Raw genomic sequence first — 19,169 nt, forward strand, 5'->3', positions numbered from 1 at the left:
AAAGTAGAATAGCATAAAAAAACAAGCTCTCATGTAGCTAAAGAAATGTCAATTAAAACAATGAGGTGACTATTCTCGCCTATAACATTATACACCACCACAAAGACACAAAGCCATATCAAATGTTATTCTCTAGGATGGATGAAAGGTGCAATGATATTCTGCTAAAGAAAATTTAAATTGATGTAAACTTTACAAAGTACCTACCTTTGATTTAGCAATTTTGCTTCCAAAAAATTTGTTAGTAGTAAGAAAAAATTTTTCTCAATAGAAAAATTCAGCTTAAAACTGGTATGTATAATATAATATCTATTTTGGAAAAAATTGTGTAAAAATTTTTAGAAGTATATCCTGAAAATACTCAAATATTAATAGTGGTTGTTTCTGTGAGTGAAATTTAGAACAAATTTAATTCCATATTTTCTACATCTTTAGAGTTATTTTGAAACGTACATAAAATTTTTATAAAGAGAAAAAACAATATTTAAAAATTTTGCATACCTCTCGTTTTACCTTTCTCACCTACCATAAAATAATTTCTCTAATTTTTATTTAACTTCTCATAGAATTTATTTATTTTTTCATTTGACTAGACATTAGGGACACTGAAAGAATCCAAACTTGTGTTTAGACTGGTGGATGCGCATAAAGGACACATTTCAGGGAAAAATGAGTACATGTACCGTGAATCTTTTCTGTAATCTCCTAATCTCTCTCTCATCTCTATTATTTTATTTGTTAAGGCCACATAGCTTTGGAGTCACAAGTGGTTTTCTGGGCCTGATTTGTTACCTAATACTTGTAAGATTTTAGCCAAATCATTTACAATCTCTCAATCTCCTGAGACAAATTTGAGCTGTTGAGAATGACCTTATTGAATAATTATTTATAAATGAGCCAGGCCTAGTGTAGTATTTAGGACAGGATGGATTTGATGACTGAATGCTGTCAGCGAGCCTGCTGCTGTTTTGCATAGCTTCACTAGTTGTGGCTGGGATAACACAATCATCCAGTTCACTGACACATTTATTGAAGAGAGCCTGAGGTATAATTCCACAGGTCTTCAAACTTTACCTGATTTCAGGCTGCCTAGATGTTCATCATTGTCTTGCCTCCTTAATTGGTTTTTAACTAGCACTGCAACTGTTAATTTACAATCACAGGTCTGTATTCCCAATTGAAAATATAATTTCCCCAGCTTTTGCTTTTGATGGTCCTCCACTGTGGGTGGGAGAATTGTCCTGACCCTGTGTCTTTGGAACATGTCACTTGCTAGCATGAAGTTTGGCAGGAAGGGGAAGTGATTTGTGAGAGCCAATGGCTTTATGTGTTATCAAAATGGAAAAAAAAAAAAAAAAAACCTTTAGTTTACAGAGTCATCAAACCATACAAAAAAATGAACAAACTAGCTTTGAGAACACCTTAGAAAAATCAGATGTTCCACATTCTCTGTCAAAGAGAGCCAGATGGGCATTAATATGACAGATCTCAGTGCTCTCCAGATTTGTGTACCTGATGCACTGAGAAGGATTATGATTCCCAAGAACGGCAACAAAATACAACTATACCAGGTGCACATAAATGCCTTTTCTCTGTGTTCTCTCTCTCAATATTTCTACCCACCACACACACACACACACACACACACACACACATACACAAACCACTGGCTGGCAGAGAAAATTAGGAATCTGTAGGCAAAATCTTTTAAAAACACAAATATGTTGTTTTTAAAATTTCCTTAAAAATCTGTAAATAAAATGGAGAGTCTAAAAGAATGTGCTAGTTTGTTTCTGGGCTTTATGACCTCCCCAGGCCTACATAGGTATAATCTCCAGGGCAAAGGCTTGGCAGTTGTAACTGCATCTAAGTTTGAGACAAGTGCCCTTAGCAAAAAGATTGATGCTCACAACTAGACCGTCAGAGAATCTTACAGGGTGGCTGAGGTAGTGGAGGTGGAGGTCAGAAGCATATATCTGGGCCAAAATTCCTTCCCCTTCACGCACAAGCTTCTTTTTTATTCCTCTTCTTTGTATATGTGACTCAGAATACAAAAAACAAAAAGAGCTGAGAGGTTATAGAAATGATTAGAGTGACAGAAAGCAACTGCATTCTGAAACCATTAGTTCTACCCTTTCTTTTCTGCTGCCAAAGTTATTATTTAATTTTTAGTGTATGCTTGCTCTTTCCATGATGTTGGGAACTCAAGTTTCTTCCAGATGAAAACACATGTACACACACACACACACACACACACACAAATGACTTTTCATCATGAACAAAATTGTTAGATGACATTCTTATGAGTTGTAGAGAAGCAACGGTCTTCCATCCACTCGCCCTTCAGTTTCTTTTTCTGCGCATTTCTCTCAGACCCTTTGAAGGCTTATGGGAACCTTCAAATCTAGAGAATCTCTGACTTTGCTTCTTTCTGGCCTCCACCCTGATCCACTTCCTTCTCGGTGCTTCCTGGCTCTTCTAGCTGTTGAAACAGCAGGGTCTGACTCTGTGTGTGTGTAGTTTAGACTTTTTATATCTTTACTGCCTGTAAAGTCACTGATTATTAAATTCAGATCGTACCCTTGAACTTTTTTTTTTCCCCAGAGACAGGAGTGAGTCTCCCTGGCCTTTCCCGCCCTGCCCTTCCAGGAGTGCCACCAGCTCCCAGCAGTGCCACTGACTGAAAATGAAAACTGAAAAAGAGGATTAAATTGTGAGGTAAAATTTGCTTTTTTTGACTCTCTTTTCTTGAAGTTTTTACCTTGTATCTTCAGAGCATTGTGCTCCTTAAATGATTTCTGTTTTGAATACATTTGTAATTTGAATATGTTTGCCTAATTCCAATTTTCCCACAGGAAACTCAGTGTTGTTGTTTATGCTGTGCAGAATGTCTCAGGCTTTCAGTGATTTTTCTGGGTTCAATGGAACTCTTATGAAGCATGCCAGGATTTAAGATCTCTCATGAAACTGTAGGCAGGAGGGAAAAAGGAAACCACTTCAAGTCCTCACTTCTCTGCTCCCGTCTTCCCTCCACCCCTACACACACACCCCCACCATTATGACACACTTTATATAATATAGAATATGTGGTTTACGACATTTATTTCAGTAGCTGGTGTTCGATGTGGACGAAATAGAGCTGGACTTTGTGAGGGTGGGAGAAACGGAAAAAAACATTCTTTTCTCGCTAATAGAACCATTCAGTTTTAATATCAAATGACTCAGTTAGTTTCTCCTATGAAGGACATTGTTTTCCATTTTTCTCTTTTTTCCCACTAATTTTTTTAAACCAATTTCGATAGTTTAATTTTCAGTCTATGGCTTTACTTAAATAGGAAGAGTAGTGGTGTCATGTAGATTATAGAATATAACCACATAAAATTGTTTGTTACTTTCTGGTAGGATTTAAAAGATTTTTATGAAGTAATTTTTGTATTTTAAAGTAACTATCATTCATAAACCATATTCCAGTGTCTGACTCAACAAGATTTGTTGTCTATGTCTTTCAGGCTGCTCCCCTGCACTCATGTCCACATATAATTCTGAACTCATCACCTTCTGCTGGTTATGATGAGGCAGTGCTAATTCAGAAGTAATATTCCTAGGTTCCTGAATTGGTTACACCCGCTTTCTTAGACGTGACTAGTATACATCGAGAATCAGCTACCTTATTTTCATCTTGTTGCTCATATCCATCCTTCTCTGACAACATTTTTGCAGCATGAGGAGCTTGAGTTTTTTGTCAGAGGGAAGTTTGCTTTGTCAAAAGAAAATTTCCTCACGAACTGTGAACACCCTTATTTGAATGAGATCAGTGATAGACATTTTTTGTCTCTGGTTTGGGCCCACTCACAGTAGATTTGCAGTATGACCAGGTGAGGAGAGCTGAGAAAATTGAATACTATTTCTGAGTTGCTGCTCACGTCTCGTGTGCCTTTGAGCAGACTCTCTGAAGCTCAGTTTCCTAATCTTACCTACAAAATGAAAGTAAGATTCATCGTCAGGGTAGGTATTGATTAGAGATAATATATATTAAGCACAATCAATACAATTTATTTTCTAGAAGACAATTCATTTTGATAAATCGTTTTTCTACATTCTATATTCTAGAGAATAGATTAAAAATGGTTATAAGTCATGCTTTCCAAGTTTTCCTATGCATGCATGTTACTTGCGGATTTTATTAAACTATAGATTCTGATTCTGGATTGAGGCCTGAGATTCAGCATTTCCAACACTCTGGTGATGCCAGTAGTACATGGTGCTTGTATATGGACTGTATTTGAATAGCAATTATGAATCAATTACATAAACATAAAACAATAGTACAAATTAAATTAAAATGAATAAATAAAAAAGTGGAAAAGGATGAGTTAAGACGTGAAGGGTGACCGTGAATGATGTTATAAATATACAACATAATGTTAACCACCTATTATGTGGGGAATAAATTTGTCTATATACAAAAAGGGACTCTGTATCTTCAATATTCATTTACTTTCCCATATGAATTTGTATCCATAATAAGAGTTGGTCAGTAGAGTTGTATTGCTACAAAATTTTACATTCTGGAGCCAAAGAACAAAAAGAGATTCTCATTTATTTTCCTCAATTAATTCAGAATATACAAGTGTTCAAATGAATTTGGGATTGATATTTACCTTTACATAATCTAGGAAGAAATAATTTGCTAGGAAATTAATAGAATAAAATGTTTTAAGGAAAAGTATTTCATTTATTATGGGAACCTCAAGTCTAATATCTGAATATACTATGTGACTTCTGCTGTCACTCATTCCTTTATATACAAACTGGGAAATAACTCTAACCCCAAGATCTTCTAAGATTGTGGGTGGGAAATATAGGTCTCATCATTCATTCTTCCATTCAGTTCCTTCAATACCAACTTCATTCCACGCACAATGCTTATAGACGCGATTTCACTTCTTTTCACTTCCTGCATCTGCTGAGTTCTTGACCAATCACTTTATTTGTTCAGGTCTTGAGGTTGCTGATGTATTCCATAGTATTTCGTGATGAAGAATTTCTTCTACTAGACCCTGCCCCTCCACCAACAAGGGAATTCTAAGGCAACAAGATATTTTACCAAAAATAGAGAATAACTGAGAAACACATAGATGGCAATAATTTAATATGGAATATTTAATATAAATTTCCTAAAATGCCATGGCGACTCAGCTCTCACTGGCATCCTTGCCGTAGGATCTTGCCCACTATAAACTTGTTCGTGTCTGCTCCATGCTGATCCTGCTCTTCCATCAGTATACTCTTCTCTAGGCTCCTGAGGCCCTCAGCTCATTTACTCTATTAGCAGTAATGAAGATGCAAAATTCAAATTATTTTCCCTGTATTTCTAAAATAAGATGCCATATATTTTAAGACAAATCCCAGGTTTAATAACAACATTTGGAGAAACCAAAATATACTCTATTTTTGTGTGCATACCCATTAATTACAAGATACAAAAACATGACATATAATTCTTGTCTTACAATATAAAAGGAAGAAATGTTTGTTCATATTTCTCTCTTCTAGACATTTTTAGGGGTGGGTGAGTGGAGGAATTATCTCTAAAATATCAGACTATTACACCAACATGTTTTTCCTAATCAAAAGCATGCATGGTTCTATACAAATCAATTTTAGGTTACCAGTTTAAGCAGAAGCTGGCTTTTAAATTAGGGATTAATAACGCAAGTTACTGTTGAAAGCTTACTAAGTGCAATCACTGCTTAAAGCACCCTCAAGGGATTTTTCAGTCACCAAATTACTTACTAAATTTTTTTTTAAAAGATTTTATTTTTTTTCCTTTTTCTTCCCAAAGCCCCCCGGTACATAGTTGTATATTCTTCGTTGTGGGTCCTTCTAGTTGTGGCATGTGGGACTCAATGAGCAGTGCCATGTCCATGCCCAGGATTCGAACCAACACAACACTGGGCCGCCTGCAGCAGAGCGCACAAACCCAACCACTTGGCCACGGGGCCAGCCCCTACTTACTAAATTTTTGGCTGATGAAATCTGCATTTAACAATCAATTTGCCAATCAGAGTTTGACAATCTTTGAGATCTAATTACAATTATTTTGCTAGAGGTAATACAATTTCATCCAAGATATTATGTGATTTAGGTTGTTATTAATTCAAATTCTATTCATATGGTGGTATACATTATCTATTATTATTGAATGACAGATTCCCAGAAATAAATGGAACAATATATCATAAAGGAACCTATTACTTCTACATTCTATGTTTTCATCTATTTCTGGGATGTTTGCATTCTCTGTGTGTGGGAGGTGGGAATGTTGTAAAATTAGAAACACATTAGTAAGAGCAAGGCTAGAGTTTCACTTACAAAGTTCAGTGGAGATTAAGTGGAAAAAATAAATAATGAATAGCTCTCTTTGATGGTCAACTTTCTAGGCCAACTTGATTGAGCTACGGAGAGCCCAGATACTTGGTCAAACATTATTCTAAGTGTGGGTGTGAGTGTATTTCTGGATAAGATTAATTTTTGAATCAATAGACTGAGTAAAGCGGATTGCCTTCCCTAATGTGGATGGACCTCATCCAATCAGTTGAAGGCCTGAATAGAACAAAAAGAACAACAAGGCTGACTCTCTTGGGAGTAAGAGGAAAACCCTCCTGCCTGACTGTCTTTGAACTCAGATATTGATTTTTTTCCTGCCTTTGCAATTGAACTGAAATATTGGTTCTTCCTGGGTCTGAGGACTACTGGCCTTGAGATTAGGACCACATCATTGGCTTTCCTACGTCTGCCGCCTGCCAACTACAGATCTTGTGACTTGGTTTGCCTCTATAATCGTGTGAGCCAATTCCTTATAATAAATTCTCTCTCTCGTTCTCTCTCTCTCTATATAGGTTCTGTTTCTCTGGAGAATCCTAATGTAGTCTCTCAGAACAAAAATATTTTGAATAGCTTAGAAGACTAATGGAATTCCAATTCAGAGTTGGTATTATTATAATTAGAATAGTTATTAATCAAATAGTATACAAAGTAATTTCTATGGTATATATACACATGAAGAGATTTATCATATATAACTGTCTCATGTGATTTTAAAGGCAAGCAAGTCCCATGATCTGCAGGATGAGTTGACAAGCTGGTGACCCAGGATAGCTGATGATTTAGTTCCACTAAAGTGAGTTCCACTAAGAGTTTGAAGGCCTAAGAACCAGGAGAGCTGATGGTATAGCTCCAGTTCAAAAGCTTCCAGGCTCCAAATCCAGGAAAAGTTGATGTTTTAGTTCCAGTCTGAAGGCAGGAAGAAGCTGATGTCACAGCTCGAAGACCATCAGACAGGAAGCATTCTCTTTTACTCAGGAGATGGGCAGATTTCTGGTCTATGGAGGCCTTCAACCAATCAGATGGGGCCCACCCACAGCAGGGAGGGCAATCTGCTTTACTTAGTACATCAATTTACATGTTAATCTCATCTAAAAACACTGTCACAGAAACACTCAGAATAATGTTTGACCAAATATCTAGGCACTTCTTGCTCTAGGACAGTTGACACATAAAATTAACTATCATAGCTTCTAAGCAAGACAGAGTAACAGAAACTAGATTTACCCTTTTGCATGAAACAACCAAAATGAATGACATTGGATAGGAAACAAACAAATTGAGCCCTATGATTTTCCCAACTCATTTCCTTGAGAAAATTCCCAGGCCATGGCTCAGGGAGGAAAAACCCAGGCACAAGACCAGACATCCAATAAAAAACATCAGGCATGCAAACAAGCAAAAGAAGAAATCCATAATGAAAAGAAAAATTGTTCAATTGAAACAACCTAGAACTGACATAAATGTTAGAATTAGCAAGTAAAGACATTAAAAGAGTCATTATTACTGTATTCAATATGCTTGAAAAGTTGAGAGTTTTAATCTCTAGAAGATCATTTTGGCAATAATTCCCAAAATGATCTTCTAGAGTTGAAAACTACAATGTCTGAGATAAAAATACATTGGATGGGATTAACATAAGATTACATATTGCGGAAGAAAACATTAGTGAACATGAATACATAGCAATAGATGTTATCCAAAATAAAACACACAAAGATTTAAAAAAATGAATAGAGTGTCAGTAAGCTGTGGACAACTTCCTGTGTCCTGGAGTCCCAGAAGGAAGAAGAAGAAACAGAAAAAATATTTAAAGAAATAATGACTATAAACCCACAATTCCAAGAAGCTCAATAAACTTGCCACACACACACAGACACGTGCACTAACCCATAGAAATAACCACATCAAGGTACATGATAATTCAATTGCTCCAAACTAGTGATAAAGAAAAATAAATCTCAGAAGCAGGCAGAGAAAATGGAGGCATTATGTACAAAAGAACACATGTAAGAAAGACAACAGATTTCTTATAAGGAAAAATGAGATACAACTGAAATGTAAAGATGAGTGATAGATTTATTTTGCCTTGGGTCTAGAAATTTTTTAGCATATCTCTGTGAAAAGTAATTTTTAATTCAAACTAAGGTGTGCAGTTCCATTTCTTCCCAACGCTTCCACTAAAGACCTTTGTTCTGCTTGTCACTGAGCCAGTTGCTGCTGTTGCAGTCTACAGCTTTATATCCACAAAAATGCCCTTTGTATTTAGATCAGTGTATTAAAGGTCAATTTTACTTTGTGTCAAGTTGCAGTATTTTAAGAATAACATTAGTTACTCAGCTTCTGATTTTTATCCTCTCTATTTCTCTATGATTTGATTGTCAGTAGATATTCTAAGTATTTGCACAACCTGGTACAAAAATGACTTCCCTAAAAGACATCCTGAGAAAAAACCTGAAGATGGTCCATGGTTATCCCATGGTCTACGCTTTTGCAAACAGCTGGGAAAAGGTTGAACAATTCCACAGCAGACCAGATGACATCGTGATAGCCACTTACCCCAAATCAGGTGAGTTTTGTGGCCTGACAAATGCAGGTCTGACTTCAACTTTCATTTCCTGAAAATCAACTTCTCTATAAAATTATCATCCAAAATAAAATTAGTATTCCTATCAGTGAACCTAGCCATCTACTTTGAGTTTATTAAGATAGGTATTTGGGGCATAGAAAGGGAAACTGCAGAATTAAATTTCTAATGGAATTTATTAAGATGATAGGCTTACACCAAGTACTTTTTTCCCTCAGATGTAGGTGATGGTTATAAAAAATGTTTCTTTTTGCCACAGGTACCACTTGGGTTAGTGAAATTGTGGACATGGTTCTAAATGATGGAGATGTTGAAAAGTGTGAGCGAGATTTTATAACTGTTAAAGTTCCAATGTTGGAAATGGCTCTCCCTGAACTAAGAACCTCAGGTAATCTTAAACCACCTAGGAATTATAATTTTGTTATATTATTTATGTAGCTTACTAATTATGGTATTCGTGATTTCCATTCAAAGAAAATGGAGTAGATTTGGTGATATAAAATGAAAATTTGCAAGCAGTACCATAACTCAGGACCATAGAGAAACTGTGGTTTAGTTCACTGAATATCTGAGTATGGTAACCAAAGATGAAAGAGTTTTGTTGTAGAAAATAACTAAAAATTTGGCTGACCACACAAAAAGTGCTCCTTATCTTTTATTGACTTTTATTGTGTAGAATTTGGCAGATTGGAGCAATAAGCTCCTAATTTAGGACATTTCTGTAGTTAAATAAGTAAAGAAATACCAATACCTCTTAAAACATAAAATTTATTATTAATACAATTCATTTTTTACTCCAAAAATATTTACTGAGTGCTTCTAAAGAATTATGTACTGTGCTATGGCCGAGATAGAAAGTAATTAGTAAATTATATGTCCTATCCCCAAGGAGCTCGAAGTAATATTGTGACATTAAATAAGTAAATAAGGGGGGCGGCCCCATGGCTGAGAGGTTAAGACCACCAGTCTGCATCGTGGGTGCAGACCTGAACACTGTTCATCAGGCCATGCTGTGGTAACATCCCATGTAGAAGAACTAGGATGGCCTACAACTAGTATATACCACTATGTACTGGGGCACTGGGGAGAAAGAGAAAAAGAAAAAAAAGGAGGAAGATTGGCAACAGATGTTAGCACAGGGCCAATCTTAAAAAAAAAAAGTAAATAAACTAACAATAAGTGGATGTTATTAGTCTTACATATGCAAAGAATGGGGCTCTATGAAAGAGAAAAACAAGAAAGTTGGCTTTAGATTGGATATTTAAGGATATTGTAGGGACCTGGAAATGGCCACCCCAAGATATGTCTCTTTGGCTGGCATCAGGATTATTTGAGGCTGATTGCTTTTGATAAACTGGGACAGGGAAGGAGGCTCTGAGGAATGGAACCTGCCCTTTGTTAGGACACTTACATTTGTAAAGTAAATCTCTATCTGTAAAAGGTGCCTCCCTCTCTGTACCAGGGAGAAGAAAGGCAATGACCTTCTCTCTAGAAACTCTTGATCTGTGCCAAAGGCAAGGACTTAAATCTGCATTTTATTGTACTTGTCTGGTAACCTCCTATAACTGACTTCCCTCTCCCTCCCAATGTTGGCATTTCTTTAAGGATTAAGCAGCTTTCCTTAGGCTAGGAACTGATTGCTGCGCTCACCTGTGACCACTCAGTTCAAGACAATAGACTTGCCTCCTGCTACGCCCACTGAGACAGCAGACCACTACCTGCTGTGTCCATCAAGCACTGTGCTGACAGGGCAATCTTGTGACTATTGTGGGAGGGATATTTCAATCATATGTGAAACACCCTGTTTGGGGGTATATAACCACTCTGTGCACCCCACTTCTTTGGTGCCCTTTCTTCCTTTGGGAAGAAATGCCCCGGGCCATGGTTCCTCATAAAGTTTTATTTAATTTTTTCTTGCTATTCTTTCTCATGTGAATTTAATTTGTTCTCCAGCCAGACGAACCCACATTTGGGAAGAGGAAATGTCTTCCTCCCCTACAATATCTACTATGAATTGAGATCTAAAATTGTGCACACAGTTGGGAAAGTGTATTTCCGGAAGGTAAAGTATTTGGTATGAAGACCTAGATGCTGAAAAGAACCTGATGTAGTCCAGGGACTAAAAAACAACAACAACTACCACCACCAAGAACAACAGCAATAAAAAAGGGAAAAGTGAAGTGCAGATCAATTGGAGTCTAGACAGTGACAGATCATGTAGGGCTTGCAATTCTTAAGAAATACTCAGTGAGCTACAAGAGAATCTGAAGAGTATGATGTTCTGTAGGCAGGTGAGAAGGGTTCAAGAAGTGAAGTCTGGCCTCAAATGCTGCTGGAAACCTGAGAAAAGATGACAGAAGTGTTGTGGTGAATGTGTATATCGATTTAAAGAGTAGAATCCAAATTCTGTCTCTTACTGAAGCTAGTTGCTTCCACAGGCAGAGAAGGACCAACTGGGAGGATGTCATTCCTTCTGTGTGGTTACCTGAAGTCAGAGAGCAAATGCTAAAGCTTGGAACTAAAGGACTATTCTGGGACAATCAACCAAAATGAGTGCAAGAGTGAATTAAGGTTGCAGAACCATAGAAAAGTATAAAACGAAAAAGTGATAGAATTAAAGTAATCAGGGTCAAGGAGTCAGGGATTACTGATGGGAGACAAAGGTTGAGGGTGGGGATTGAGGCTGCGTAGCATCACCAGAGTGTGTAGGTGAGGTTCAGCAGGTAAAGGAGGGTAAACCAGCATTCAGATTTACTCTGAGCCTGAATGTGGATACTTGCAATGTTATTACATACTCCCCATATTCATACTTTTGCATGAGAATGGTTCATTTAAAGGAACTCACATGGCAAAACAATTACAAGACAGAAGACATTGAGAAAGCTTTCAATGAAGTTGAGGGAGAAAAGAGGAACAACAGATCTGGGAAAAACTTTATAAGAGAGCCAGATATAAAAGTTCATGTCATGAGCATTGAAGAATAGTGAGCTGTGGAAGATTATGTTTCTCATTCCCACATGCTAGTGTCGACGAAAATAATCCATAACCAATCTATAAATGAAAATTTGGGTGAACTTAAATCTTAGGATTATAACCCGGGAGAGTCTTTCCACAAAGTAACAGAGCACTCCAAAGAAGTGGGGGTACACAGGGTGGTGATATACCCTCAAAGAGGGTGTTTCACATGTGATTGGAATGTCCCTCCCACAATTGTCACAAGATTGCCCTGTCGGCACAGCACTTGATGGACACAGCAGGTAGTGGGTCTGCTATCTTGGTGGGTGTAGCAGGAGGCAAGTCTATTGTCTCAAGCTGGACAGTCACAGGTGAGCGCAGCAATCAGTTTTCTAGCCTAAGGAAAGATGCTTAATCTTTAAGGAGACGCCAACTGTTGAGAGGGGGAGGGAAGTTGCACCTTTATCTCAAGGGCCTTTGCTCTTGCCATAGGGAATCTCTAAAGCACATATACAATGCATGCTCAATGGCCTCAGTCAGGCCCTTTTGGAAAGACAAGGTCAGGCCGAAATAGGTTTACACCAAATGGCTTCCTCATATACTCCAATATATCCTATTACTTGCCATTTTTATTTGTCATTTTCCCCTTTTGATCTCTAATCTTTTGATAGAAAGCATTGATGATCAAAATATTGTCCCTCGGCGCCAGGGTGGTTGCTGCCTGCCCTGGGTCCATCATGTCCCTCAGTGCTAGGGTTTTATCTCATTTATTGGTCTAGTCGTCCACGTTGGGCGGAAATAGTGGACAAGCATGGAAGTATATATTAACAGAGGAAGCATTTCATATGTCATTTAATTTTCAATTAATTTTAGATTGTTGCACAAACATTGCATATGTGCTTTTCTATGACACTTCACATTTACATTGTATATGATTATAGAACAAGTACAGTAACAATAATAGCTCAGCATTTTTAAAAGGATTGGTCTGAAATGAATTCTTAGTCATAGTCCCTATCAGAAAAGGAAATTTGTCCAGGGTTATAAGACAGATCAACCATCTCAAGCCGTTGAGCAATCATTACTCTAGGTTGTATGCTACTCTTACAACACTGAGTAAAGAAAACAGCAATTAGTTTGAATATTATGACTAGTACAAGAATTCCAAGAAGTAGTAGAAATAGGAATTCCAGTCTGGATCGGAAAAGGGAACTGATACCGGAAGGGAGCTAACCAAACAATTCAAGACTGGGTGTTGGATCGCGTAAGGCATCCACTTGCTTCTTCGTGTGCTTTAGCAGAGACGACACATTGGAAGATTCATCACGTATAAAAGCACAGGATCCAGTCTGAATGATTGTATATGTACCACTTTGGGATGCAGTAAGAATATCTAAAGCCATTCTGTTTTGAAGGACAGCCCTTCTCATTAAAGACATTTCCGTATTTAAATAAGGGTATTCCTGCTTGACTATCATTAAGGGCTTCCTGAGTAAATTTAGTCAGAGCTTTCATATGTAATAAGGACATCTTTTAGCCCCAAAGAAGAAGTAAATATAGATGAAAATATAGCCATACCAGTGTAACACTGAACAAGCCCATCTGGCCTTAAAGAGAGGGAGGTTGGCAACAGGTTTTAACTCAGCCTGACTCCTTCCCTGCTTTTAAAGGAAACTCAGGGTACAGTGTTTTAGCCATCCAGGCAGTAGCCAAGGCCAAAGATTTGTTCTACATAACCATTGAGTTCCATTAGGAGTCACTTGATAAATTCCTGGTTCAAGACCACTCTGTTCCAAATTAATCCCTTTCTTTAAGTATGATAGTATTCCAAACAAACTATAAAATAGGTATACAGTTTGAGCATAACAAATGTTTAAATGAGGAGATATAAGGTTGGGAATGCAGGCCTGGCCTGGAGTCTTGGGACAGCTGTCTACAACAGATGTCATCTTCTACTCCTCCTGGTATGGTCTTTTTCAACTGGGCTGCAAACAGTCTTATTTGATGTCCCTTTCAATAAATAAATTCTTCAGGTTACAGTCCAAGATCCTTAAGTTCTGGGAGCTCTGTGAAAGAATCAGCTACCAGTCTCATTTTACTTTAAGTACCTCAATAAGACCGCGACAACAATGTAATATATCCCTTAAGAAAAGCTCGTTCATGTATTTCTTCATCTAATTGCATAGGCTGTTTTATTATTATTTCAAAATGAGACAGTCGATGTTTACAAAAAATATAGATCTAAGATTAAGGAGCATTAGCACAAGAGCTTTTGGGCGTGAGAGAGTAAATGCTTCTGAAAGCTTGCCAATTAAGTTCTAGTTGTGCCATTAGTTTTACCAGTCCTGAGGATCGAGGATGGTAAGCTCAGTGGAAATGCTGCAATATTGGCCAAACATTACAAACAGATTTGAGTTCCCCAGTCACTATGTAACTCAGTAGGAATTCCCCATACAGGAATTATTCTCTCTAATAGTAATTTACCTACTGTTAAAGCCGTTGCTCTTCTGCAAGGAAAGGCCTCAATCCAATGTGAAAACATGCAAATCATTACCAAGATGTATTTATATCCTTGAGATGGTGGCATTTGGACAAAGTCCAATTGCCATACCTCAAAGGGTCCCTTAGGAAGGGGAAAGTGGCCTTGTGACCCATGGAGTGGGTTTCTTATTGGGCCCAAACCACATCTGCGAGGGGGTGTCAAAAATTCCCCCTTTTCATTGCCATATCTGTTTCTCTTGTTCCATGGCAATTTCTTGAGCCTTTAGAAGGAAATCTTTTACTGGGTTAACAGAATTAACAGAAAGTAGCAGGCATTCTTGAGGCTAGACAGTGCAACATCCTCACTTATCATTTAAGTAAGACTCATTTGTAAACCAAATTAAACAATAGAATGCAGTCGTGGTCTTCTCTCCCTTGTGATGTTGGAAGCAAGGTAACAAGGTTAATGGTCAGAGCAAATTATAAATTAGTTCCTGAGTCCAGGCGGCAGGCAGTCAAGAAGACTTCTAGATGTCAGAGTCAAAGCATCTTTTTGCAGCTTGAAATGTCTCTGATGATGTCATTGGGCATTCAGGTATCTTTTTGAGTGGCTTGCAGCTTACACAGTAACAGATAGGAATCTCTCTTAAGTTTCTATCAAGTTATTCAGCTTCAATTTGCAAGGTTTCAGGAAAAAGAGCATGTTCAATTCTCAATGACTCCAAATGAAAATGAGGTAAAAATTGAAAACATTAGTTTGGAGGTTTGTAACCAGATATTTCAATAGAAGAATTCAGGATCCAGTTCACTTCACAGGTAGAAAAAGCCTCAAAGATAAATAACAGAACTAGGATCTAATATCCACAAATGTGTATTATAGTTTTTCACTGAAACATAATTCTTCTCTCTAAAATCACCCTCATTTTTACCAAAGATAGTCAAATTAAGGCTAATTAGTTTGCAAAATAAGTTTAGTTTCAAGAAACTTGGCCCAATTATTTACATAAGTGCAGCAAAAATAGCAATTGATCATATAGGCTCTTAAATCTGCTTTTGCTGGAATTTTTTATGAGGAATCTCAGATTGAACTTTAAAGACTTCTCGAGGCCAGAAAAGCCAAGCCAAGCATTTGTGCCATCAGGCCTTGCCTGCAATACCTTAGATTTGGGTGAATTTCTCTCCTTTCTTGAGATTCCCCAGAATATTTCGAGGTTCATTGCACCTGCCAGATAAGCAAGCTTCCTTTCTTACCAGGTAAGATTGCTGGAATCTCTCTCTGTAAAGCAAGGTACCAGGCCCATATTTCCAAGTGGCTATATTTCCAGAAAATATTTTCCTTATTCCCCAAAGGCAGTATTGTCATATCTGAGTCTGTATGTTTCTCTCAAATATGACATTCCAGTTAAAGTTTTGGTAAGATAACAAATGTCCTGTTATAAGGAGAACAGATTCTTATTGAACTTATGCAAATAGCTATATTGCCACGAAATAACCATACTCACTCACAAAGAATTTCCAAATTCTGGAGGGATCAGGTAGGGAGAAAAAGATAAATGTTTCAGTTTTGCTCATAAAGGTATAATTTCACTAATTGCTGTAAGTCATAGTTAGCATAAGAGAAAAGATTTCCTTAAATCTGAGAAAACAAAACAACACATCAAAAACAATATTTCAAACAAAAGTCATAAAAAATAATTATAATCATCCTCAGTTCATTCAGTCCTGTATAACCGGTTCTTGATCTTAATCTTCTGTTAGCAGTTTTATGAGGTCATGAGTTTCTCCATTAGATTTCTGTAATTTCTTACCCAGTTCAGTTCTATGATCTGAAAGTTTGTCAGAAACCTGTATTCCAGAGTAAGCGTCAGAGTCCTTTCCATGAATTCCTCTGAAGATGAGACACATTTGCAAAAGCAAAAAGCATCAGAGTAAAACAACTGACTGTAAACAACAAAAGACTTAAAAATGGCAATTGACAGAGAAACTTGGTTATTTCTGTGATATACAACACCTTAAAATAATATTTACAATTATGGTTGATAGCCAGGACAGATCAGAATTTTAGGAATGTTAGCTAATTTTCAAAACAGTTATATCAATAACATTTACCCACATAATACCAACTAAGAAAGATTATCATCACTTATATGACAGTGCTTCCAATGTAATTTAACAGACCAAATAAGCCTAATTAGTTTAGAATCTTCCTCCTTATAGGAAGAGAGAGTAAATTTCTCTGTGAAGTCTCAAGGTCCCTCTGAAAATCCCCAGAGAAATTCTCTTCCTTCATTCAGGTCAAAAGAAAACCTTTATTTAGGACTTGAATATATATATTTTTTTTTTTTGAGAGAGAAGATTGTCAAAAATATCAAAAGATTTTTAAAACACTTATTTAAACAGCGCTTACTGTGAAACAATGCTTAGGTATCAACAGCAAAAAAACCTTAATAGAGAGACCTCTGTCTTTTACACCTAGGAAACATAAACATAGATACAACAAAACATAGATCTTTTGTAAACTTACTCAGAAGGAAAAACCTTTTATAATCTCTTTATCAAGAGCAGACTAAGAGTTTAAGAAAATTATCCTTTTAAGAGAGAGAGCCAAATTTTAATTTTTGTGCCAGTTTACTTTTTTCATATTAAACCCATTTACTTAATTATATTCATTTCAATCTTAGCCAACTTGACCAGGTACAAAACTCTTTTCAGAATTTCTTTCACAAACCTTCTGCAACTTTCTTTTTGTCTTCCGAATTTGTCCCATGCTTTCTTTCTTCCCTTCTAGTACATTAGGACAAATTTATCTTTCTTAACGGAACAAACAAAAATATTTCCATTCTTTATACCCTCTTTACTGAAAACTTACATTTTAACTTTCCTTGAATGCAGAGCTGTTTTCCTTATTAATTTCCAATAGCTTTAATTATATATGTTAATTAGACCTTTTAACCATTAACAGACAAAAGGTAAGCAATTATGAACTGCCTTTTATATCAGCGTTCTAAACACTTCATAATTTCTAGGAACACATCACTTTACAGTAAAAGACCCAAAGACTTTTAGCATCTCTGCACTAAAAAGCCAAAAGTAGATAAACTTAGATGTTTAGCAATGTTTGTGTTCTATCCAATCCAAAAACTACCCAGATACTCAGATTTTTATCACTTAACTTAGCAGAACTCAAGATTGTTACCAAAAAGAATTTGGAAGCTGTTTTTTCCTCCCCCTCTCTTTTTTCTTTTTCTTCAGTCTTAGGAATTAGTGATGGGCTAGGTAATAGTTCCTGGAGAGGGGAGATGATAATCCTTTTCGTGATAAAGGAACTGGGTGGAATCTGAACTGCCTCTAGAGCAGTATTTCCAGTCTTGCAAGGGTTTTCTGAGGACAGTTGCTCTTGATTTCCCAGAAACTGGACTGTAACTTGAATGACATTCTAGGTTGATCTACCTGTCCAACTGCATCATAAAGGCACAGAGAAACCCAAGTTTTCGATTTTTCAGAAGGTCCAGGCTCTGGTCAGGTACAGCCTGAACTTAACCTGGACTTGGTGACAACAGAAGAGATGATGAGCAAAACAGACAAAGAAAGGAAAAGAAGAGATCAGACCTCGCCCTCATGGCCTCTTCCAGAGGGTTAGCAAGATAAGAGTCACACATCAGTTCCTATGCTGTGCACACAACCCCAGCAGGACAGTTCACAGAATAAATCACAGGTCTCCTACCCTTATAACTGACTCAGTAGGTGACTAAAATACTCAATGAGTCAACTGTCAAGAGAGGGCACCCCACTTGGGGTCACCGGGTGATCAGGCCCAGAAACCCAAAGTTGGGGCTCCCAGGGGTGGAGCCTTTGACTCTTTAAAGATTTCTTTGTTCCCTGTTGCAAAGCTCAAAAGGAGATGAAAATGGCCATTATAACTTTAAGAGAGATGAAGACATTTGGGTTAATTCTATTCAGAAAAACTTTTGTAAGCACTTACTTTATGTCAATGGAATAGAGCTCTTTAGAAAAGAAGGAGATGAGCTCTGAGATTCCAAAGGCAGCTGCAGAAGAGATGGAAGGGATAAGTAGAGTGGGACAGTTTCTGACTTCTTATCCCTTTTTAATTCAGATACAGTTTCCGCCAATTTACGGTTAGTCTCCTGTAAAGAATTCTTTTTATCATTATTACGTTTTGAAGTCTCTAAATGCCAATCATAATAAGCTTCCCATTCTTTTTCTTTAGTTTTAGAGCTGGCTCTTTCTACTTGTGCATGCAAATACAGTAGCTTTGAGATATCAAACGTTCCCCACATTGGCCACTTACGTCATTCTTAGTTAATCCTTCCCATTTTGTTAGATACTTGCAAGCATTGTTTCCATACAGGAAAACAGCTGGAGTCCTATTGGGAGGTTGTCCATCCGGGAGCTGGCCAGCTTTAAAAGCATGGTTTTCCTAATTTTCTTTTTGCTTGTCTTTTTTTTTTTTTTAAATAAAGTCTGAACAACTTCTAAGGACAGTGTAGTGGGTCAGAAGTGTGCTGCTTGTGAGTGTTACTCCCTATAGAAAGGTCGTAAACACTCTCTTATGTGCCTCAGTTTTTCCTCTGGCAGTCTAAAGCCACCGTGTGGCTCAGAAGCTCGGGTGACCAGCCCTTATGTGTGCGTCCCTGGACAAGCCTGTAATTAATTACCATGAATGAGAGTGGAGTTCCCTATGGGAACGCTGCACATCACGAGGATTGATCCTCTGACACTCCCGCTGAGGTCCTTAGTC

The 19,169-nt window shown here is 37.2% G+C and overlaps 1 protein-coding gene across 4 annotated transcripts in view; it reads left to right on the forward strand.

The window, feature by feature from the left end:
• The first annotated feature begins 2,296 nt into the window (after positions 1–2,296).
• The window catches only part of SULT1B1 (sulfotransferase family 1B member 1), a 32,263-nt gene continuing 15,390 nt past the window's right edge, over positions 2,297–19,169 (forward strand). Inside the window, exons 1-4 of one of the 4 annotated variants that reach the window (XM_070505718.1) lie at positions 2,297–2,508; positions 2,605–2,718; positions 8,773–8,956; positions 9,234–9,362. In XM_070505718.1, the coding sequence (XP_070361819.1) occupies positions 8,809–8,956; positions 9,234–9,362 (277 nt within the window). In that variant the 5' untranslated portion in view covers positions 2,297–2,508; positions 2,605–2,718; positions 8,773–8,808. Of the gene's footprint in view, positions 2,511–2,580; positions 2,719–8,772; positions 8,957–9,233; positions 9,363–19,169 lie in introns of those variants that run through there. The other 3 variants (XM_070505717.1, XM_014853111.3, XM_014853109.3) reach the window with 3 other exon arrangements.

Source organism: Equus asinus, chromosome 3 (genome assembly GCF_041296235.1).
Source record: "Equus asinus isolate D_3611 breed Donkey chromosome 3, EquAss-T2T_v2, whole genome shotgun sequence".
Lineage (NCBI taxonomy): Eukaryota > Metazoa > Chordata > Mammalia > Perissodactyla > Equidae > Equus > Equus asinus.